The sequence below is a fragment of the Cajanus cajan genome, chromosome 1 (genome assembly GCF_000230855.2).
Source record: "Cajanus cajan strain Asha chromosome 1, NIPB_CcT2T_4, whole genome shotgun sequence".
In the NCBI taxonomy this organism is placed as follows: Eukaryota; Viridiplantae; Streptophyta; class Magnoliopsida; order Fabales; family Fabaceae; genus Cajanus; species Cajanus cajan.
The window spans coordinates 4262212-4285837 of record NC_138517.1 but is presented as its reverse complement, the minus strand read 5'-3'; the positions used below and the strand labels follow the sequence as shown (position 1 = coordinate 4285837).

Genomic DNA, 23626 nt, shown 5'->3' with positions numbered 1-23626 from the left:
AATAATAAAAACTTTTGAACATTCTTCATAGACATTAGGCGACAAACCTTTTCCGACACTTGGTAAGTCAAATCTATGACATAAATTCCGAAAAATAATATCAAAATGATTTAAATATGTTTTTAATTTTAAAAATTTAAGATAAATTTATTTTTTCTCTCTTAAATTCTAAAATTATTATTTTTAATCCTATAACTTTTATAAATCTCATTTTAGTCATTCATATACTAATAATATATTTAAAACTGATAACACTTATGCATCATTAATAAGATTTAATATGATATTTTTATTTATAGAAATAATACTAAGTAAATTTTATGTCACATTATTTCATAAATTCCTTAACAAAATTTAAATATAAAGATTAAAATAAATTTTTTTTAAAATTATAGAGATTAAAAAGATCCATTTTAAATTTGAGATACTAAAAACAAATTTACTTTAAATTTAAAAAGATTAAAATTATTTTTAAGTCCATCAAAATTTATTCATATTTCAACCAATACAGAGACCAAAGTTAGATCATACATGTTTAATTTTTTTTTTCATGAGAAATGCTAATATATACTTATAAATTCTTTATACACTTTTTATTTGATATTATAAATTTTTGGTAAATCTTATTTTCTACTTAATGTATACTATTAATAAATTTTAAATAATAGTAAAAATAATATGTTTAAGAATGGAAATAGATTCGACTATGCAAGACTTACTTAAATATATTTTTCTTATTTAAAAATATTTAAGGCTCAAGCCTAACTTGTTACTAGTCTAACCTTTTATTTTATTTTTTAAGTTTGACTTCATTCATTAATTAGTCCTCCATCTTTTTATATAATATAATCATATTTTTAAAGTTAGATATAACTTAGTGACGAAGTATTTAAATGTTTATTTTGTAATAAGAATCTAAATAAGACATAAGTTTATTCTTTAATAATTTTTTTTCTTTAATAAGTTCATAGGCTTAACTTTATGTATGTTATGATTAGTATTTAAAAAAAAACGTAAATATGATTTTAATGCATTATAAAAAAATAATATAATAATAGTACCCATCAAACTTTAACATTTATATTTATGATAAGTGCTATGATTTCATGAAGTTTATGGCCTAGTTTGAAGCACTTATATTAATTTTCCTTGCTTTAGACCTTGTTTTTAACTCAAAACATATATAAATTATTAAGTGATCACATTTTGTCTTTGAATCATGTTTTTAGGTAAATTACAAGTTTTTGGTTATTGTTTTGTAGTTTAGGAGAAAGCTAGGAAAGAAGGAAGGAAGTCAAGCACAAAGTGGTGAATTTGAAATTGAAAGAATTTGTGGTTAAGTCCCCAGGCTAAGCCCCAGATCCAGGCTTAGCCTCAGCTTGGCAGAGAGTCCCTGGAACAAAAATTCAATTCTCACGCTGAGCGTGGAACTGAGGTTGAGCGTGGGAGTCCCAAAACCTCATTTCTCTCCATATCTATCCTCAAGCTTAGCGTGGCTTCTCACGCTTAGCGTGGATTGTGCTAACATGTCATTATTCACATAAGACAAAAGCTTTTATGACCTAAAAGTGAGATTTTCGAGGAAAGAAGCAAGGAGGATCATTCTTGGAGTGTGTGTGGCGGCTGGAGAGCTCTGGAACCTTCAAGATCAAGCTTCTTCCTTTCTTCATCATTTGTAGAGTTCTACATGTCTATGTATAGCTAAACTCACCCTTATTGGGGTTTGATGTAACTAAACCCATTCTCATGTGTAAACTCTAAGCTATCAATCTAAGTTGCTATTCAGTTTTATTGCTCTTTTTCTGTGCATAATGCTTGTTATGACTTGATCACCCTTAACTTGAACTTAAGGTTTTTAAGAGATTGAGAAATGATTTTAAACCTTTGACTTGAAATAGAGCAGCTAATGGTGTTTATTGCTAGAGATAAAGTAAATGCCATTGGTCTTTCTTAAGCTCTTGTTTTTAAAGTTGGTTTCTTGGTTAAACTATGCAAGAGATTGATAGTTTAAGTTAGAAACTTAGATTCCAACTTGTAAGAGATTAGGGTTGGTTACTTTTGAGATTGATTGATAAATTCTGAATAATAACTATTGTGAACTTAGTGATAAGCATGAGAGGAAGGTTTAGTGAAGTCAAACCCCAACAATTTATTAATATTGCATTAGAATCAAGTTTTGTACTCTAAGTTTTTACCAAAATACCAAAAAGAATTGTTATTGCTTGTTTACATTATTTACTGCAGCAAATCAAACTTTTATTGCTTTCCGGTAGCTTAGTTAGTATAACAAGTGAAATTGCAATGTGTTGCGCAAGTCCCTTGGGAGACGATACTCATACTTTCATTGAACTACTTATACGATTTGGTACACTTTCCAAACGAGATAACAAGTTTCTGGCGCCGTTGCCGGGGACTTGCGTCTCAATACTTAGGCAAAGTCACTTGGATTACTAATCTAGGCTTTGATTCATTTATTCTTTTACATTTTTTAGTTATTATATTCCTTTTCTTTTAATTCATTGTATCTGTGTTGCTAACTGTTTGTTGTAGCTTTGTGATTCTGGTTTATGTGAGATACTGTTCCTAGTGATTTAGCTTACGACCCAGAAATTGAGAAAACAGCTAGGAGGAATAGGGGAGCAGTAAGGAAGCAAAGGTTACTAGCCAAGCAGGCACAACACAGAGAGGCTACTTCGTCCTCTCTCAGTCCTTCTTTATCTGAAATCTTAGGGAAAGTTGAAATGGCAGAGGAAAGACCAAGAATTACTCTTGGTGATCATGCAACTGCTACTAGTACTACTCATTTCTCTAGCATTGCCACTCCTGCAATTGCTGCCACTAATTTTGAGATGAAGCCAGCACTGTTGAATTTGATTCAGAACAATCAATTTGCGGGCCTTGATCATGAGGACCCATATCTGCATCTTCATACTTTTATTGAGCTTTGTGGCACAGTGAAGATACATCAAGTTCCTGAAGAGGTGATTCGGATGAAGTTGTTTCCTTTCTCACTACTTGGAAAAGCTAAGATGTGGCTCAATGCTCTACCACATCAAAGCTTAACCAGGTGGTCTGACATAGAGACAAAGTTCTTGGCAAGATTCTTCCCTCTTGCTAAGATAAATCAAGCAAAGAGGGAGATTGTCACATTCTCTCAGAAGCAAGATGAACTTCTTTCCGAGGCTTGGGAGAGATACAAATCCTTGTTGAGGAGATGTCCAAGTCATGGATTTGATGACCTTACTCAGGTTAATATTTTTCTGGGTGGATTGCAGCCACGGGTGAAAATTCTATTGGATGCCTCAGCTGGAGGTAGCATGCGTTTTAAAACACCAGAGGAGGCTATAGAGTTGATTGATGCTATGTCAGCAAATGATTATGATTTACCAGCTGAAAGGGAGTCAAGACAGAAAAGAGGAATTCTAGAGTTGGGATCTCAAGATGCTTTATTAGCTCAAAATAAGCTCTTGTCCCAACAAATTGAGGCTCTTACCAAGAAAGTTGCTCGGATTCCACAACAACTACAATCCACTCAACATCAAGTTCTAAGTTGTGATCTTTGTGAGTTGAATCATCCTCACGGGCAGTGCATTGATATTTTCCTATCTCATGGACAAGAGGTGAATTACATGGGGAATCAGGCTCGACAAGGAGGAAATTTTGGTGGTAATTATGGGAAGAATTGGAAATCACACCCTAGCACAGGGTGGAACCAAAATGATATTGCTTAGTTTAGTAGATCTCCTATGCAAAGGCCCAACTGGTATGATAGGCAATCTAAATTGGAAGAAACATTGAATCAGTTCATGCAGGTCTCAATCTCTAACCACAAGAATACTAAAACATCTATAAAGAATTTGGAGATTCAAATGGGGTAGCTGGCCAAACAATTGGCTGAAAATTCTGGTGGAAATTTTTCAGCCAATACTCAAACTAATCCAAAGGAGAATTGTAGTGCAATTACAACAAGAGGTGGTAAGAGAGTGGGAGTGTTGGAGGATGAGGAAGAGCAGCAAGAAAAAGAGGTAGAAATGAGAGAGGGAGATGGAGAAAATAATGAAAAAAATAAAAAATTAGAAAATGCAAAAAAGAATGTCATAGAGGGAGAAGAGTTGGCTGAGGAAGTTGCTGTTAAAAAATCAAAGAGCCAGCTAGCAAGAGAATTGAAGATGAAATCCAAGGTGTCTAGTACCAAGGATATGCCATATCCCCCTGCCCCAAGCAAAAAGGATAAAGAGAAGCAATTTGTACGCTTCATGGAGCTTTTTAAGAAGCTTCAGATCAACATTCCATTCTCAAAGGCATTGGAGCAGATGCCCACTTATGAAAAATTCATGAAAGACCTCTTGACAAAGAAGAGAAAGTTCATTGAGCAAGAGATTATTAAGTTGGAAGCGGGGTGTAGTGCCATAATTCAAAAGAACTTGCCTCCCAAGTTCAAGGACCCTGGAAGTTTTACAATTCTAATCACTATTGGGGACCTATCAGTTGGAAGAGCACTGCTAGACTTGGGTGCAAGCATTAACCTCATGCCCTTGTCTATGTTAGATAGAGTTGGCCAGGTGGTAGTAAAATTGACCCGCATGACTTTGCAACTAGCTGACCGGTCTATCAAGTATCCCTATGGTGTGATTGAAAACATGCTTGTTAAAGTTGACAAATTCACATTTCCAGCTGATTTTGTGGTTATGGATATGGAAGAAGACTCTGTTATTCCTATTATCTTGGGGAGGCCATTTATGAAGACTGCACGAGCAATCATTGATGTAGAGAATGGTGAATTTAAATTGAGGGTCCATGATGAGGTGATCACTTTTAATGTATTTGAAGCTATGGCCCATCCGAATGATAAAGGTGCTTGTTTCTGAATGGATGTGCTGGACGAGGTAGTGCTTGAGGCTACACAACAGCTAAAAAAGTCATCTTCTCTTGAATGTGTGTTAACTGATACTATGGATGAACTCAATGAGGAGGATGTGATTAAAATGTCTGAATGCTTGAAGCACCTAAATACTTTCAAGGAGATTCCACCTAGTGATGCCAACCATGAGGAGTTAAAGGGTGACAGCACACTAGTGAGCACTAAGCCAGAGTTGAAGATACTTCCAATTCACATCAAATATGTCTTTTTGGAGCCAAATGGTGAAAAACCAATCATCATTAGTAACTCCCTGTCTCAATTGGAAGAAGAAAAATTGATTAAAGTTTTGCAGGTGCATAAGGAAGCTATAGGGTGGTCCATTTCTGACCTTAAAGGCATCAGTCCAGCTTACTACATGCACAAAATAAACATGGAGAGTGATTACAGGCCAGTAGCTCAGCCTCAAAGAAGACTAAATACCATTATGAAGGAGGAGGTGAGAAAAGAGGTTCTAAAGCTCTTGGAAGCTAGGATGATATATCCAATTTCAGACAGTGAGTGGGTGAGCCCCGTACAAATCGTGCCAAAGAAAGGAGGAATGACTGTGATTACCAATGAGAAGAACGAGTTGATCCCAACAAGAACAGTAACAGGCTGGAGAATGTGCATAGACTACCAGAAGTTAAATCAAGCCACTAGGAAAGACCATTTTCCTCTTCCTTTTATGGATCAGATGTTAGAGCGACTAGCCGGTCAAGCGTACTACTGTTTCTTAGATGGGTACTCAGGGTACAACCAAATTGCGGTTAATCCTGAGGATCAAGAAAAAACTTCCTTCACATGCCCATTCGAGGTGTTTGCTTACAGAAGAATGCCCTTTTGTCTTTGCAATGCACCAGCTACCTTCCAGAGATGCATGCTGGCAATTTTTGCTGATTTGGTGGAGAAATGTATTGAAGTCTTCATGGATGACTTATCTGTTTTTGGGTCTTCATATGATGTATGCCTGGAGAATCTTGAGCTAGTTTTGAAGAGGTGCATTGATACCAACTTAGTTCTGAATTGGGAGAAGTGCCACTTTATGGTTCAAGAAGGTATTGTTCTTGGCCATAAAATTTCAGCTAGAGGAATAGAAGTGGACAAGGCCAAGGTTGATGTGATTGAGAAATTGCCTCCCCCAATTAATGTTAAGGGTGTTCGTAGCTTCCTTGGGCACGCCAGTTTTTATAGGAGGTTCATCAAGGACTTTTCTAAGATCGCCAAACCTTTGTGCACCTTATTGAACAAGGACCAACCCTTTCTCTTTGATGAAGAGTGCATGAAAGCATTTTTGACCATGAAGAACAAACTCACCACAGCCCCTGTGATTGTTGCTCCGGATTGGAGTGATGACTTTGAGTTGATGTGTGATGCCAGCGACTATGTTGTTGGAGCTGTCTTGGGTCAGCGGAGGAATAAGGTGTTTCACTCTATTTATTATGCTAGTAAAGTGTTGAATAGAGCACAACTAAATTATGCAACCACAGAGAAAGAGTTGCTAGCCATTGTGTATGCCTTGGAGAAATTTCGAGCTTATCTTATTGGATCCAAGGTCATTGTATACACCGACCACGCAGCCATTAAATACCTGCTCACCAAAGCTGAATCAAAACCTCGACTAATCCATTGGGTCTTGCTGCTGCAAGATTTCAACTTAGAGATAAAGGATAAGAAAGGTTTTGAGAATTTAGTGGCTGATCACCTCTCAAGATTAGTCAATGAAGAAGTTACTTGCAAGGAGGGTGAAATCAAGGATGAGTTTCCGGATGAAGCTTTGTTGTTAGTGTAAGAACGTCCGTGGTTTGCTGACATGGCGAACTTTAAAGCAACTGGTATCATTCCGGAAGGCTATACTTGGCAGCAAAAGAAAAAAAATTTCCGTGATGCCAATTACTATGTTTGGGATGACCCTTATCTCTTCAAGGTAGGGGCTGATAATCTGCTAAGGCGGTGTGTAGCTCAAGATGAAGCCAAGAACATATTGTGGCACTGCCATAATTCCCCCTATGGAGGTCATTTCAATCGTGAACGAACTGCAGCCAAAGTCCTACAATCGGGGTTCTTTTGGCCAACATTGTTTAAGGATGCCTATGATCATGCAAAGAGTTGTGATAGATGTCAGAGAATTGGAAATATTTCCAAACGCTATGAGCTACCATTGCAAAACATGCTTGAAGTAGAGGTCTTTGATTGCTGGCGAATCGATTTCATGGGGCCCTTACCTTCCTCTTACTCAAATGAGTACATATTAGTGGCTGTGGACTATGTTTCCCAATTGGTCGAGGCTGTGGCTGCACAAAAGAATGATGCTAAGACCGTGATCAAGTTTCTCAAGAAAAACATCTTCTCTAGGTTTGGTGTTCCAAGAGTTTTGGTCAGTGATGGGGGAGCTCACTTCTGCAACTCTCAATTAAAGAAGGTGTTGGAACACTATGATGTGCGACACAAGGTAGCTTCTCCTTATCACCCGCAAACAAATGGGCAAGCCGAGGTCTTAAACCGGGAAATCAAGCGTATCCTTGAAAAGATAGTGAATGTAAGCAGGAAATATTGGGCTCTCAAGTTGGATGATGCACTTTGGGCCTATCGCACTACTTGTAAGACACCTATTGGATTGTCACCATTTCAGATGGTTTATGGTAAAGCATGTCACTTGCCGGTTGAGATGGAACATAAGGCATACTGGGCTATCAGGTTCTTGAATTTTGATCGAACCCAATCAGTTGAGAAGAGACAATTACAGCTGAATGAATTGGAAGAATTGCGTCTCAACGCTTACGAGTCAGCTAAGCACTACAAGGAAAGGACAAAGCTGTATCATGACCAGAAGATTCTAAAGCGAGAGTTTCATCCGGGACAACTTGTGCTCCTTTACAACTCCCGGTTGAGACTCTTTCCAGGGAAGCTGAAGTCAAAGTGGTCAGGGCCATTCAGAGTTAAGCAAGTTAAGCCTCATGGAGCAATACAAGTGGAGGATGTTTCCTCCAAGGAGAGCTAGGTGGTAAATGGCCAAAGACTTAAATTCTACTTGGGCGATGAAATTGAGCGAGCTTATTCCACCGTTGCATTGGAGAACCCCTGAAGCTTTGGTTTGTCAAGCTAGTGACAGAAAACGAGCGCTTTATGGGAGGCAACCCATCATTCTTAATCCCAAAACAAGATGGCTCCACCAAAGACACACCCGGAGAAAAGAATTAAAACTACTGCAGGGCGACCATTTTGTGCCCCTTCATTTGACTCTCACACTTTCCGTGACAAGGAACATCAAGAATTTTATCCCAAGTTGGAAGAAAGAAGTCTCTGGATAGAAAAGATGGTCAAACTCAAGCCAACTGAATACCCAGAATTCCAAGCAGAAATACAAAGAAGGAAGTGGGAAAAGCTAGCCTCCTACATGGCTCCTGCTAACATTTCTGTTGTGCGGGAATTTTATTGCAATGCTCGGGTTCTTAGCAATGAGTTGCCTGAGTACACTAGTTATGTTCGGGGTATATCACAATCAGGTTTGATGCCGCCACCATTAACACTTTTCTAGGCACTCATCTGACTGAAGGCCTTAGGTACTGCGAGTATTCTGATTGGGTAACCCGCAACAAGAATTATAGGCTGGTGAAACACACGGTTTGTAAACCAGGGAAGGGATTTCAATACACAAGCAGGGGGAAGATATCTCACATTCTCCGAGAAGATTTGATTCCAATGGCAAAAGTTTGGGTGGCTTTTATTTATGCCAATCTTTCTCCTTGTTGCCACACTTCTGATGTCCTGGAGTCAAGGGCACTACTTCTATATGCTATTATGGATAAAAAAGCTATTGATGTTGGGGCCCTCATAGCTGAAGAAATTAGACATTGTGCCCAACATACAGGTATCTTGGGTCATCCTTCACTCATTACACATCTTTTTCATCGAGCTGGAGTCGATGTTACTGAAACACCATTTGAGAAGTTGAAGATGCCCATCAACAAAGTTTACATTGATACCTACTGCTACAAGGAGACTAATAGGAGGATTGCCAGTACCTCAGCTTTTTCCTCTCGAGCACCACCACCAGTTAGTGCTATGGAGTCTCGGCGCTGGGAAGATATTAATGCTGCTCTGCTTCGCAGTGAACAGAGGGATGAGGCCATGTTCAGAGCTATTACTATGGTGATGGATAGTGTTCGTAATCTTTCCATTCATGCATCAGGACTCGCCCCAAATTTTCAACCACCTTCAGCTGCAGCTTATTCTGCTCATGTAGCATGGCCAGGGGGCCATGCTTAACCGCAGGGGGAAGGTGATGCAGCTAATGATGATGAGGAGTCTGAGGAGGAATCTGAGGAGGAGGATGACGATGAAGAAGAGTCAGACGAGGCTGAAGAGGATGAGGAGGAAGACTAAGCTATTTCACTTTGGAAAATTGTGTTTTGTTATTTTGTTCTATTATTTTGCTCTGTTATTTTGTTTTGATTATCTTGTTGTGTACTGTTTTATTAACCTTTTACCTTTTGTTGTGTACTTTGAGTGGTATGGATGTTAATTAGTTGTAACCTTTGCATGTGTACATATTTCAATGTTTATGACTGTGTGGTTTTAATGCGTTTTGAAAACTGAAAAATCAAAAATCAGGTGTGCATGTATCCCTTAGTGAACAAAGGAATTTTTAGACACAAGATCGAAAATGTTTGTGGTTGCACTCTAGGGATGATTAGAGATAGTGTGTGATTGTTACTTTTGTGGTTAATGACTGTGGCATGATACTTTTGAAAAGTTTTGAGCACCTTTATTAGCCCATGTGAGTTTTGGCCCCTCTTGCTTTAAGAGTGTTACCATTTGATTTCATGCGGTTGATTTTGCTTGAGTCTCTTTTGAGTTTGCATAGCATATGTTGTTTAGAAATGATCAAGGCAATTTTTCTTGTAAATTTGAGCCACTTGACCAAAAAGCCAACCTAACAGAAAAGTGAATCCATTGCACCCTACTTTGAGCCAAATAGTGAATTCATTAACAACCTTGAAGCCCTTAAGAAAGACAAAATTCTCCCACACCTTAGGAATATGATAGCAATCAAATTGATCATAAGGGGAGAAAAGTCTTAAGTTTGGGGTATTGTGGGGTGATCATTGTTGCGGAGCATATTGATGAATGTACATGTTATGGTTGTACGTTGTGGCCATTAGTCAGCTATTATTCAGTTTCAAAAATAAAAAATAAAAAATAAAAAAATTCAAAATTCAAAAATCAAGAATCAAGAATCAAAAAAAAAAAAATCAAACATCAAAAAGTGATTAAATTGTGTGAATAAGTGTGTTGTATGATCTATATGCTTTGGGTGAAGGTAGTATCTTGGAACTTCTGGGAATAGAGAAAGGAAGAGGAATTATACATGGTGATCATTAAGACTTGCTCTTCTACTCTTGTGGTGTCATTTGTTTACCCAGAAAAACCAATTTCTTTTGTTAGCCCAGCCACATTACAACCCATGAAAGACCTTGTGATCTATGCATGATTATGTGACTGTTTGAATTTGATTGAGATGAAAAGCAAAGTTGATTTGTGTGACTCATTTGTATAAATTTGAGAGATTCTCACCTAAATACACTTGTGTGATGAGAGAAACACTGATCTTGGTGAGGAAGAGGTTGTTCACTAATTTTCATTAGTATCATTGCCATGCTTGTTAATCCCTTTGGGAACTGTTGCAATACACTTCTGACATCAAATTGTGTGGGTACCACATTAATTGGCTGATCAAGTGTAAACATTTTCTGGTGTTCAACTATTGGAAGACATGTATGGCTGTTTTGTGTGATTACCAGTTTTCAAATTGTGTTCAATTAGGAGACTAGGTTGTGTGTTAACTTAATTGCATTTTTCTTTGCTTGAGAACAAGCAAGATCTTAAGTTTGGGGTATTGATAAGTGCTATGATTGTAACAACCCAAATTTTCACTGGGCCGTGGGCCCAATTCGTTGCCTGGAACGGGCCGTTTCGAAAGTGAAACGGGCCGTTCCGGAATAAAGAAATTGTCTAAAAAACGTAGTTGAGAATGGGCCGTTCCGGTTTTGGAACGGGGCGTTCCAGTTGAGATTTTTGCTTGGTTCTAGAGGGTCCAGAACGGCCGTTCCACTTTTGGAACGGGCCGTTCCGGGTTAGTTGAGGCAGATTCCTATAAATAGGAGGCCTTACCTCTCATTTTCTCACATCTCTCATTCTCTCCTCCTATTCTCTTCTATTCTTTCTTCTTCCCCTCTTCTTTTCTCTGAAGACCATGGGGCACTTAGAGGAGGAGACCAAGAGATCCCTGTTGTAGTTTCAACTGCTGTTTATCCAGGTATGGGGGATTATGAGTAATTTTATAATTATTTCTGTTTGGAGAATTATTGGTCTTATTTGATTCTATATGAATTTAGGAGTATGAAAATATAATTTGTTTGTAAAAATGATGCTCTGGAAGAGAGAACGAAATTATAGAAAAGTCCCTGTAAGTTAGGTTTTGGGAAAAATTAGATTATTTCTGTTTGAGGAATTAATGACCCCATTAGATTCTGTATGTGTTGAGGATTAGAAATATGTAACACCCCAGTTTTTATTTCACTTTTTATTTATTTATTTTAATTGAGGGTATTTTGGTAATTTTATAAAGGTGATAGGGGTGATTTAGTAGCTTGGAACGGGCTGTTCCGAAATTGGAACGGGTCGTTCCAAACTACCAAAAGGTATATGATTTAGTAGCTCGGAACGGGTCGTTCCAGAATTGGAACAGGTCGTTCCAAACTACCAAGTTGTGTGTGAGTTAATAGCCCAGAACGGGCCGTTCCGGACTATTAAATATGCCATTAACCCTAATTGGGAACGGGCTTGGAACGGGCGTTCTTAAAATTATGGTCGTTGGGGGTAATTAATGCACACCAGAACGGGCCGTTTTGGTTTTGGAATGGGCCGTTCTGGATGTGATTTTTAGCCACGTTTTAAGGGCCCGGAACGGGCCATTCCGGCATAAAAAGCCTATAAATAGAGTTGTTTGCCACTCCCAAAAAGGCACACCTCTCATTTCTGATTTCTTTTCTTCTGCTCTCTCTCTTCTTTTCTCTACTTTCTACTTCAGACCGAGGGGAACCCAACGAGGGAGACCAACCAGCTCTAGTGTAGATTCAGCTTCTACATATCTAGATTCAGCTTCTTCATATCCAGGTACGGGGGAAAAGGGAATTATTTATATGAAGAGTTACATGAGGGAATTGGGTAGAAGAAGACCCCTTAGAATTATGAGTAATTTTAGAAATATTTCTGTTTAAAGAATTATTGGCATTATTTGATTCTGTATATATTTAGGACAACAAATATATGATTTGTTTGTAAAATGATGCTCTAGAAGAGAGAACGAAATTATAGAAAAGTGCCTGTAGGTTAGGTTTTGGAAAATTGAATTATTTCTGTTTGAGGAATTAATTATACCATTAGATTCGGTATGTGTTGAGGATTATAAATATGCTAATAATTTGTAAGAATGATGATCTGGGAGAGAGAACGAAATTGTAGAAAAGTGTCTGTGAGCTAGGTTTTGGAAAAATTGAATTATTTTTGTTTGAGGAATTAATTATACCATTAGATTCGGTATGTGCTGAGGATTATAAATATGCTAATAATTTGTAAGAATGATGATTTGGGAGAGAGAACGAAATTGTAGAAAAGTGCCTGTGAGCTAGGTTTTGGAAAAATTGAATTATTTCTGTTTGAGGAATTAATTATACCATTAGATTCGGTATGTGTTGAGGATTATAAATATGCTAATAATTTGTAAGAATGATGATCTGGGAGAGAGAACGAAATTGTAGAAAAGTGCCTGTGAGATAGGTTTTAATTAAGGGTTTTACTGTTTATGCTGAATTATATTAAACTGCTAATTCTATTGATTATTATATCATTTTATGAATATCCTTGTTATATTATTTGATAAAAATTGATGAATTGCTTGATATGTATGAAACCCGTTATTTCGGACCTATTTGATATGTGTATGGAATTGAGTTATGATATGAGATGTTGTATGGATGTGAATATGATTATGATTGTAGTTCCTCACACTAATGACTAGGGATGGCATGGCCCCTGGGTAAGTGATGCTACAGGGAGGGCGTGACCCTAGCATGGTGTGGGATGAGTAAGACAGTTAACACGTATCACTTATGTCAGATATGGCAGCCCTGACATAGGGTTAATTGCAAGAGATTGTATGGATTGTGATGTGATTGTGGTTCCTCACATCAATGACTAGGGATGGCACGACCCCTGGGTAAGTGATGCTATAGGGAGGGCGTGACCCTGGCATGGTGTGGGATGAGTGAGGCAATTAATCTGTATCACTTATGTCAGTTGTGGCGTGGCCTTGGCATAGTGTTAATTGTAAGATTTATGTGGATTTATGTAATTGAGATATGAAGATGATGAGTGATTGATAAATTATGATATATAGAAATGTTTGTAAATATTTCCTTATGTAATGAGATTACATTATTGTGTGTTTGTATGTACTTTACATATGATTGTTTTCTTTTCTCACCGTACGAATTGTGGATGTTTTAGGTGAGAAAGATCCGGCTTCGAGTGGCATCTAGAATGCCAACAATGGAATTGCGGGATGCTCTGATATTGTGACATCGGGGCAAAGGATTTTTTAGAATATAGGTTTTTATATGGATTTGGAATTGTAAATGTTATTTTTGAAAACAATTTGAAAACTCTTGCATTTTTATTGTGGTTATTGAAGGATAATATTGAAGATTCTCATGTGAACCCTTTTACCGAAATTGAAAAATTTATTTATAAGTTTCTATTACTACATTATATATATATTGGGGTAGTAAGGGTGTCACAAAATACATATTTAATTTGTAAGAATGATGATCTGAGAGGGAGAACGAAACTGTAGAAAAGTACCTGTGAGCTAGGTTTTGGAATAATTAGGGGTTTTATTGTTTATGTTGATAATTCCATTGATTATTATTACATTTATGAATGTTATATTAAATTGGTAATTCTATTGATTTAATATTGTATTAAACTGGGGAATTAATTGAGTTTTATATTATTGTTATATTATTGTTATAATGAGTATTCATGGTGAATTGCATGAGGGATGTGTAAACGCTTATTTTGTTAGACTTATCTCTTGAGTATGTGATATGAAATTGTCTATGTGATATGAAATCGTGATATGAGATGAGATGTTGTATGGACATGATTAAGAATGTGATTGCGATGTGTTTCCTCACACTAATGCCTAGGGATGGCACGGCCCCTGGGTAAGTGGTGCTACAGGGAGGGCGTGACCCTAGCATGGTGTGGGATGAGTAAGACAGTTAACACACACCACTTATGTCGATTATGGCAGCCCTGACATAGGGTTAATTGCAAGAGATTGTATGGATTGTAATGTGATTGTGGTTCCTCACACTCATGCTTCAAGGACGAGTGTACTCCTGGATGATACGAACCCTAGGTAGGTGATGCTTCAGGGACGAGCGTACTCCTGAATGATCAGGGATGATACGAACCCTGGTATGGTGTGGGTTGAGTGAGGTAATTAACCTGTATCACTTGTGTCAGATGTGGCGAGGTCTTGGCATAGTGTTAATTGTAAGATTGACTTGAATTATGGATGTGGAAATGATATTGTTAATCGTAAGATTTATGTGGATTGTGATGGATTGATTGTGATGTGATTGTGATGTGATTGTGGTCCCTCGCACTAATGACCAGGGATGATACGAACCTTGGGTAAAGGACGAGCGTACCCCTGGCATGGTGTGGGATGTGTGAGGCAATTAATACTTATGTCGGGGGTGGCACGACCTTAGGCAAGAGATGCTATAGGCGCGACCTTGGCATAGGGTTGATTGCAAGATTTGTGATGATTGTTGTGATTGCGAATTGTGACGTGATGATGATGCACGATTGATAAAGTTATGATACATTGAAATGTTTATGAATATTTTGTTAAGTATCGAGTTATAATAAGATGATATGTTGTGTGTTTGTATGTACTTTACATATAGATGTTTTCTTTTCTCACCGTATAATTTTGTGGATGTTTTAGGTGAGAAGGATCCGGCTGCGAGTGGCATCTAGAATGCCAACAGTTAAATTAGGGGGTATGCTCTGATATTGTGACATCAGGGCAGAGGACTTTTAGGACGAAATTTTTATATGAATTTGGAATTGTAAATATCAGTCTGAAAATAATTTGTAAACTCTTGTGTTTCATTTTTTAAAATCTTTATTATTGTGGTTATTGAAGAACGATTTTTGAAGCTTCTCATGTGAACCCTTTTATCGAAATTTAAACATTTATTTGTAAAGTTACAGTTTATGTGTTGGGGTAGTAAGGGTGTCACAATGATTTCATGAAGTTTATGGCCTAGTTTGAAGCACTTATATCAATTTTCCTTGTTTTAGACCTTATTTTTAACTCAAAACATATATAAATTATTAGGTGATCACATTTTGTCTTTGAATCATGTTTTTAGGTAACTTACAAGTTTTTGGTTATTATTTTGTAGTTTAGGAGAAAGCTAGGAAAGAAGGAAGGAAGTCAAGCACAAAGTGGTGAATTTGAAGTTGAAGGAATTTGTGGTTAAGTCCCCAGGCTAAGCCCCAGATTCAAGCTTAGCCTCAGCTTGGCAGAGAGTCCCTGGAACAAAAATTCAATCCTCATGCTGAGCGTGGAACTGAGGCTGAGCGTGGGAGTCCCAGAACCTCATTTCTCTCCAGACCTATCATCAAGCTTAGCGTGGCTTCTCACGCTTAGCGTGGATTGTGCTGACATGTCATTATTCACATAAGACAAAAGCTTTTATGACCTAAAAGTGGAATTTTCGAGGAAAGAAGTAAGGAGGATCATTCTTGGAGTGTGTGTGGCGGCTGGAGAGCTCTGGAACCTTCAAGATCAAACTTCTTCCTTTCTTCATCATTTGTAGAGTTCTACACGTCTATGTGTAGCTAAACTCACCCTTGTTGGGGTTTGATGTAACTAAACCCATTCTCATGTGTAAACTCTAAGCTATCAATCTAAGTTGCTATTCAGTTTTATTGCTCTTTTTCTGTGCATAATGCTTGTTATGGCTTGATCACCCTTAACTTGAACTTAAGGTTTTTAAGAGATTGAGAAATGATTTTAAACCTTTGACTTGAAATAGAGCAGCTAATGATGCTTATTGCTAGAGATAGAGTAAATGTCATTGGTCTTTCTTAAGCTCTTGTTTTTAAAGCTGGTTTCTTGGTTAAACTATGCAAGAGATTGATAGTTTAAGTTAGAAACTTAGATTCCAACTTGTAAGAGATTAGGGTTGGTTACTTTTGAGGGTGATTGATAAATTCTGAATAATAACTATTGTGAACTTAGTGATAAGCATGAGAGGAAGGTTTAGTGAAGTCAAACCCCAACAATTTATTAATATTGCATTAGAATCAAGTTTTGCACTCTAAGTGTTTACCAAAATACCAAAAAGAATTGTTATTGTTTGTTTACATTATTTACTGCAACAAATCAAACTCTTATTGCTTTCCGGTAGCTTAGTTAGTATAACAAGTGAAACTGCAATGTGTTGCGCAAGTCCCTTGGGAGACGATACTCATACTTTCATTGAACTACTTATACGATTTGGTACATTTGCCAAACGAGATAACAATTTACTTAAAATATATTTATATACTAACAAGTTGTTAATTTAAATAAAATGAATTTAATCTCCTTAAATAAAATCTCTAAATCGATTCTTATAAGTGAAAGAACATAATTAAAGGATACAATAAGTTAAATTTCAATAAAAATTAGTTAGTAAAAAAATATTAAATTAAGCATGATTTGTCTATTATACCCTAAACCAATATTAACATAGTTTCTAAAAGAAAAAGTTCACTTATTATAATTAAAAGACTATTTAAATGACTTAAAGTTTAAAATTTTTGAAGTAAAATATGTTTTCATAAAAGTCTCGATGACGTAGTTTATATTCAAAAACAGTCATATCCAATATACTATCACTTCTCTTCATACATTGTTCAATATTGTTACTTTTAAGGTATTATTATAAAAATTAACAAATGTATCATATACGATGATTTGTAATTAGATGGCAAAGTTAAATATATTTACATTATCATTACATGTATTATTTTTAATACACTATAAAAAGCATAAAAAAAAAGTTTAGTCAATAATATTTATTGATTGTTATTAAATTATGATAACCTGTTTTCACAATAAACTTCAGTCAAAATATTTATTGATCATTAAAATTAAACTTTTTTATTAAAAATATTGATCATATTCAATGTAAATGTATCTGTATATATACTATAATATGAATGAAAAAGAATTATTTATTAATTTCTTGACCAACATTAACGGTGCTATTTGAGAAGGTTGTGTTATGGTCTGTGTGTGAGAGTTGAGGAAAGAGAATGAGAATGTGGAAAGAGAACATAAGAGAGGAAGCAAAGAAGCAACTATGGCTGGCAGGGCCTATAATAATTGTGTGTGTCTGTCAATTTAGTTTACAAATGATATCTCTCATGTTTGTAGGTCATTTGAATGAGTTGTTTCTCGCTGGTGCTGCTTTGGGAACTTCATTTGTCAATGTTACTGGTTTCAACGTGATGGTATGTTCACACTCTTTTCCTTTTATACATGTTGTAGTTTACCAACTTTCAGGGTGTGTGAGATCTGTGCATGCCTCTGTTGAAGGTGTTCATTTCTCTGCCATCATTTTAACTTTAACCTATACCAATACATAATTGTCACAAAAAGAAAAAAAAAATGACTTATACAAGAAAAAATGACTTTTTACTTGCACGATAACCATATAAAATTCAAATACTTATATAACTATTTGTTGAAGATAAAATCTAAAAATTCGTTATATAACTATCATATTAAATAGATAGATCGTTTTTAAATAATATAAAATAGATATTAATTTATAAATTTTTAAGTTTTAATGACGGTTTTTATCAGTATAGTTTTTGTCAACTTGACAAACTTTGGATTACAAAACTGATATATGTACATTAAAAAAACTTGCATCATTCTTAATAACTTACACTTTTTTTTTTCTTGAACGAGCAAAATGTAAAACCAGGATAACTTTTTCTACGTACAAATTGCATCATTATCGAAGAAGAAGCATGACAAGTGTTTTAAGTTTTTAATAATTAATAATTAATGAGGTACAGACGCTTGTGTTTTATTGTTTGAGGTGTTCAGATGTGAAATATCATTTGACACTTTTACCTTAATAATTGATACTTGTATGATATGTATTGGACACTACTACTTGTTTCTTCTTCTTTTTTTTTTTTTAGATATTTGAACTGTGTACTTTCATACGGTTAGACCCTTTTAAGGATACAAACATTTTGAAAAAGAAAGTGTATTATTATATTTGTATATGTGTTATGTGTGGTTTTCGTGTTGGAATCTATACTTTGTTTTGGATTCAAAACTGTTATTTTTTGGCATCTATCTTCAAATATTTTACACAATTGTATATCCTTTTAATTTTTTGTGATTACTTATTTGGAGTTATTTACAATTCATTAATTTTTGTTATTTATTACCTTTTAATCAGTGTCAATCAAATAGAAGTAAATAACGAAATGCAATTGTTTAGCTTGAATTAAAACATTGAGATCAAGAAATTAAAAAAAAAATGTCTAAGGAAGAAAAATATTTTTATCTTTTTTAACTTATTTGCATTGTTTGCTTTTCATGGTGTTATTCTTACTCATGTTCATGGTCACTTGATTTAGATGGGAATGTCAAGTGTACTAGACACATTTTGTGGTCAAGCATATGGAGCAAGGCAATATCACATGCTTGGTGTACACACCCAAGGGGCCATGTTGGTTCTCACCCTTGTTACCATACCCATTTCCGTTATTTGGGTTTTCTTAGGGCCCATTCTAGTTGCTCTTCATCAAGACAAAGTAATTGCAGCCCAAGCCCAAATTTATGCAAGATACTTGATCCCAAGCCTTTCAGCCAATGGGCTTCTTCGTTGCATTGTCAAGTTCCTACAAACCCAAAGCATAGTATTTCCTATGGTGTTATCCGGTGGACTCACTTGCTTACTACACGTTCTTCTCTGTTGGATTTTTGTTATGAAAATTGGGCTTGGTTTCAAAGGATCTGCCATTGCAATTTGCGTTTCAAATTGGTTTAACACCATAGTACTTTCACTTTATGTTTGGTTCTCCCCGTCATGCAAAACAACTTGGACTGGTTTCTCAAAAGAATCATTGCATAACATCCCTCAATTTATCAAACTTGCTTTACCTTCAACACTCATGGTGTGGTATGATATTCGTTTCTGAACCAAATTTCACTTCCATAGAATGTACAATTTGCAACCATATAGTATGTGTTTGGTTTGTACTTGTCACAACTTTTAAGATACTTTAACAGAAAAGTTTGTCTTTTTTACTTAGGGTCAAACTGGGATTTGAGCATCTCAAATGTAAAAATGAACACATTTACAGTCATTTAAAAATTTACACTTAACGTAAGTCTACAGTAGTTAATTAGTCCTTAATATCATATTTTTGTCATCACTTTGGTTCTTGAAGCACAAAATTAATAACTTTAATTATCCTATGAACAATTTGATATCACTAATTAATATTAATGTAATATAGGGTATATTTTTGGAAGAATAAAATGCACTATCACATAGGGATTATTTGCAAAAACTTATTTCTCTTCCTAAAATGAGTGATACTGAGAAGTTCTAATTGTTGCTCTTATCGTATCACTATGTTGCAGCTTTGAAACATGGACGTTTGAAATAATGGTGCTCCTGTCTGGTGCTCTTCCTAATGCGAAATTGCAAACTTCTGTGCTTTCTATATGGTTAGTTTTTCAATTAATATCTTAGGGGCTATGCTACTATATGTTATGGATATTACATATATCATATGCTATTATATTTATCTTTCTCGTTTGAAAATTCCATTTTCTTCCCTTGTTAATGACCAACTAATTTTTGTTCATCCCCAGCCTCACCACAACTGGAATATTTTGGATGGTACCATTTGGAGTTAGTGCTGCTGGAAGGTTAGCCTGATTATATTATATTAGTATCCAAAAACAGACTTGAAAAAAAATAGTTTAAATATGTCACCTAAGTTTTAATTTATACATTTTTTCATATATGAATTGACTGTTGACAAAACATATTAATTACCGATATGACATATTAATTGTTAAAAAATCACTACATACATTATATATATGACACATTAATAATATATATGAATGGTTAACATGTTATGTCAATAATCAATATGTCATATCAATAATCAGTTAACGACTTTAGACAATCAATTGACAATGATAAAATATACAAAATTTTAAAAATTAAGTGATATAATATGTAATTTTGAAAGTTAATCAATAAAATTTGTAAAATTATGAAGATAAATAGCAAAAAAAAAAAAAAAAACAAGTGTTACTAAGCCTTAAAAAAATGTGCATGCTATTAACATAACATGTGCTTTGTGCTTATTGTTGATCATATAAAACAAGTTTGATTACATGTTTGCACTTGAACAGTACAAGGATCTCAAATGAACTAGGGGCTGGTCGTCCAGAAGCTGCATTTGTAGCAGTTAAAGTAACCTTGTTCTTGGCCTCCATGGTGGGTGCTTTGGAATTTGCTGCACTTATGTTGATACGCAATGTTTGGGGGCGTGCTTTTACCAACGTACCTGAAGTGATCAAATATGTCGCTGCCATGATCCCAATTGTTGCAAGCTCTGCCTTTATAGATTCAATTCAAACAGGATTTCAAGGTATTCAATCAAATCATTCATTCAATCCAAAAAAATTTCCATTTTCCTTCCCTTTGGAAATTGGATTAAGTTGATTCCATGAAAAACAAAATAACCTCATTCAATTACATCACTTTTGTTATTTAACTATATATCTAATTACTAATGCAATTGAAATGCAATCTAACCCAAATGTTTACTCCTACGTGTGAACTTTGCTATATCTTTGTTAATGAACAGGCATTGCCAGAGGATGTGGTTGGCAAAAACTTGGTGCATTATTCAATCTAGGATCTTATTATATTTTGGGCCTTCCTTTTTCTATTGTGACAGCTTTTGTCTTCCACATGAAAGGACAGGTAAAATCTAACCATTTAATTATTAGTAAAAAAGAAATCTAACAACAAAAAATATCTTTGAAAAATTGGCTTTTAGCCGAGGTAAATGATGTCATGTAATTCATGTAATTGATCTGAGTTAGTATGTTAGGATGAAAATCTACAAGAGTTTTTCTCAGAAAATAACGAGTTTTTTTTATTAAAAAAAATCCTCAAAAACTCTTATATATTTGTAGCTATTAATATTGTTTGTTCCTAACTTGCATAAAATTGAACTTGTTAAACTGAAGCGAGTGATTATTTTGATTCTTGACAAGTACAGGGGCTACTTTTAGGGATCCTATTAGCACTTATTGTGCAAGTGGTGTGTTTTCTTGCTGTCACCTTACGCGCCAATTGGGAGAATGAAGTAAGTTTTGTATCTTTAACGTAAGATTTATTTGTGTAAACTTTTTCAAAAATATTTTTAAAAGAAAAAAAATAAGAAGAAAAAATCATTTGAACAAAACTCTTATGTGTATTAACACTTGTCACTTCATACAGTTTAACTAGTGTATTAGCACTAATTAATTTTTCTTCTTCTTTTCTTTTCTATAAATGTTTTTACAGAAGTTTATCTAATCTGACTTTTAATTATATTATCAACTCAGAATATTAACGAGTGTCTTCATTGTTCAGGCAAAGAAGGCAGCAACAAGAGTAAGGGGCAGTGGAGTCCAACTTGAGACACTTCCATCTAACCAAAATGTTAACACTGCTTGAAAGTTGAAAAACCTTGGATTAATGTTGGTTATATGAAGTGAAATCTTAGGATAAATGTATTTATAGCCGGTGAAAATGAACACACAAAAAAAGGAAGATTAAGTGAGCTCAAGATCCTGAATTCAGAGTTAGGAAGATTAGAAGATAACATTGCTTACTTTCTCTAGAATTATGTTAGAAGATAAATCAAATGCTTGGATGCATCTTTTAGGTGCAGTGTTGTTTGTATTATTGGTTGTATTCGTCATTCGCCCTGCCATGTTTTGCTCTCTTTGGACCTTTTGTTATCGTAGTAACCACTGTTTGTCATGGTAAGCATTCTATTTCATATCTTGTTAATTGATAAATAAAAAAAATTGAATCAATATTCTTGGGTGTAAAAAAAATCTTTAATAACTTTTCTGAAAACTCGCATTCACAGCATCTAAACTTATACCAAATTACTTGCAATATCTTGTTTCCTTTACCCTACCTAGACATCCATTAATTAATAAAAGCCAGGTGAGTTGTGTTAATAAAATGGTTATCCATTAATGTTATGATGCTATATTAATTAGTTTTAATTGTGGATCTCTAGGTGTTGGAGGGTCTTGATGTTGTTCTTGATGTTGGGGGAGTGTATGACCCTGCCTAAGATCGCTATGATTTATCTTAAGCTATTGGGTTGTGTTGGTCCCCTTCTACAAATAAGCATGATTTTTTTTTTAAAAATGCAATCTACATCAGTTCTCCAAAGAACCGATGTAGATTTATGCTTAAATTTACATCGGTTCTCTGGACAACCGATGTAGATTTATGCTTAAATCTACATCGGTTTTTCAGAACTGATGTAAAAATGTATACATTTTCTACGTCGCTCTATTCTACATCGGTTTTAGAACCGATGTAGATGACTTTAGAGAACCAATGTAAAATATGCATCTTGTAGTAGTGCCACTCCTGATTCCTATAAATAGCCCTCTAACACTCCCAAAAGTACACTTTTTACTTCTGACTTCTTTTCCTTCTACACTCTCTAAAGATCGAGGGAAACCCAGAGGAGGAGATCAACCAAATCTAGCTTTAGTTTCAGCTACTGCTTATCGAGATACGGGGGAAAATGAGATTATTTGTATGTAAAGTTACATGAGAGAATTGGGTAAAGAAGGAATCCCGTAGGATTATGGGTAATTTTATAATTATTTCTATTTGAGGAATTGATGATCTCATTAGATTTTGCATGTATTGAGGATTAGAAATATGTAAATAATTTGTAAACATGATGATCTGGGAGAGAGAACGAAATTGTAGAAAAGTGCTTATGAGTTAGGTTTCTAGAAAAATTGGGATTTTTACTATTTGGTTAAGATTTTATTAAATTGGTGATTCAATTGAGTGTTATATTAATTTATAAATGTTATTGTTATATTATATGGTAAAAATTGATGATTTAGAGGTGGATTCATGGTGAATTGCTCGAGAGGTATGTAAACCACTATTTTGTGTGGACTTATCTATATTGTGTATGTGATGTGGAATTGAGTTATGGACTGTGGTGTGATGTCATGGCACAAATGTATACATATTGTATCTACCATATTGAATTGATAACACGATGTGGCGAATGGTATATTATGACTTAATTGTTCAATTAATTATGATGTGAGTATGTTGACATGAAATGAGATGTATTGAATGTGAATGTGATGTGATTGTGGTTCCTTACACATATGACCAAGGATGGCACGACCCTTGAGTAAGTGATGCTACAGGGATGGTGTGACCTTGGCATAGTGTGGGATGTGTGAGGCAATTAACACGTATCACTTATGTC

At 35.2% G+C, this 23626-nt stretch overlaps 1 protein-coding gene across 1 annotated transcript; it reads left to right on the top strand.

Annotated features, from left to right (window-relative positions):
* The first annotated feature begins 17211 nt into the window (after positions 1–17211).
* LOC109799776 (protein DETOXIFICATION 16-like) lies at positions 17212–22414 on the top strand. The gene is made up of 7 exons (XM_083070506.1): positions 17212–17545; positions 18695–19239; positions 19707–19793; positions 19941–19997; positions 20496–20734; positions 20954–21460; positions 21730–22414. The coding sequence occupies exons 1-6, from the start codon at positions 17348–17350 to the stop codon at positions 21112–21114; spliced, it is 1287 nt and encodes a 428-aa protein (XP_082926632.1). The 5' UTR covers positions 17212–17347; the 3' UTR covers positions 21115–21460; positions 21730–22414.
* Positions 22415–23626: the final 1212 nt, after the last annotated feature.

Bases quoted from the DNA above. Each gene is read 5' to 3' on its own strand.
- LOC109799776 (XM_083070506.1), top strand. From the start codon at position 17,348: ATGAGAATGTGGAAAGAGAACATAAGAGAGGAAGCAAAGAAGCAACTA. The intron at 19,240-19,706 runs GTATGATATTCG...ACTATGTTGCAG, and splicing joins CCTTCAACACTCATGGTGTG to CTTTGAAACATGGACGTTTG. The intron at 20,735-20,953 runs GTATTCAATCAA...GTTAATGAACAG, and splicing joins AATTCAAACAGGATTTCAAG to GCATTGCCAGAGGATGTGGT.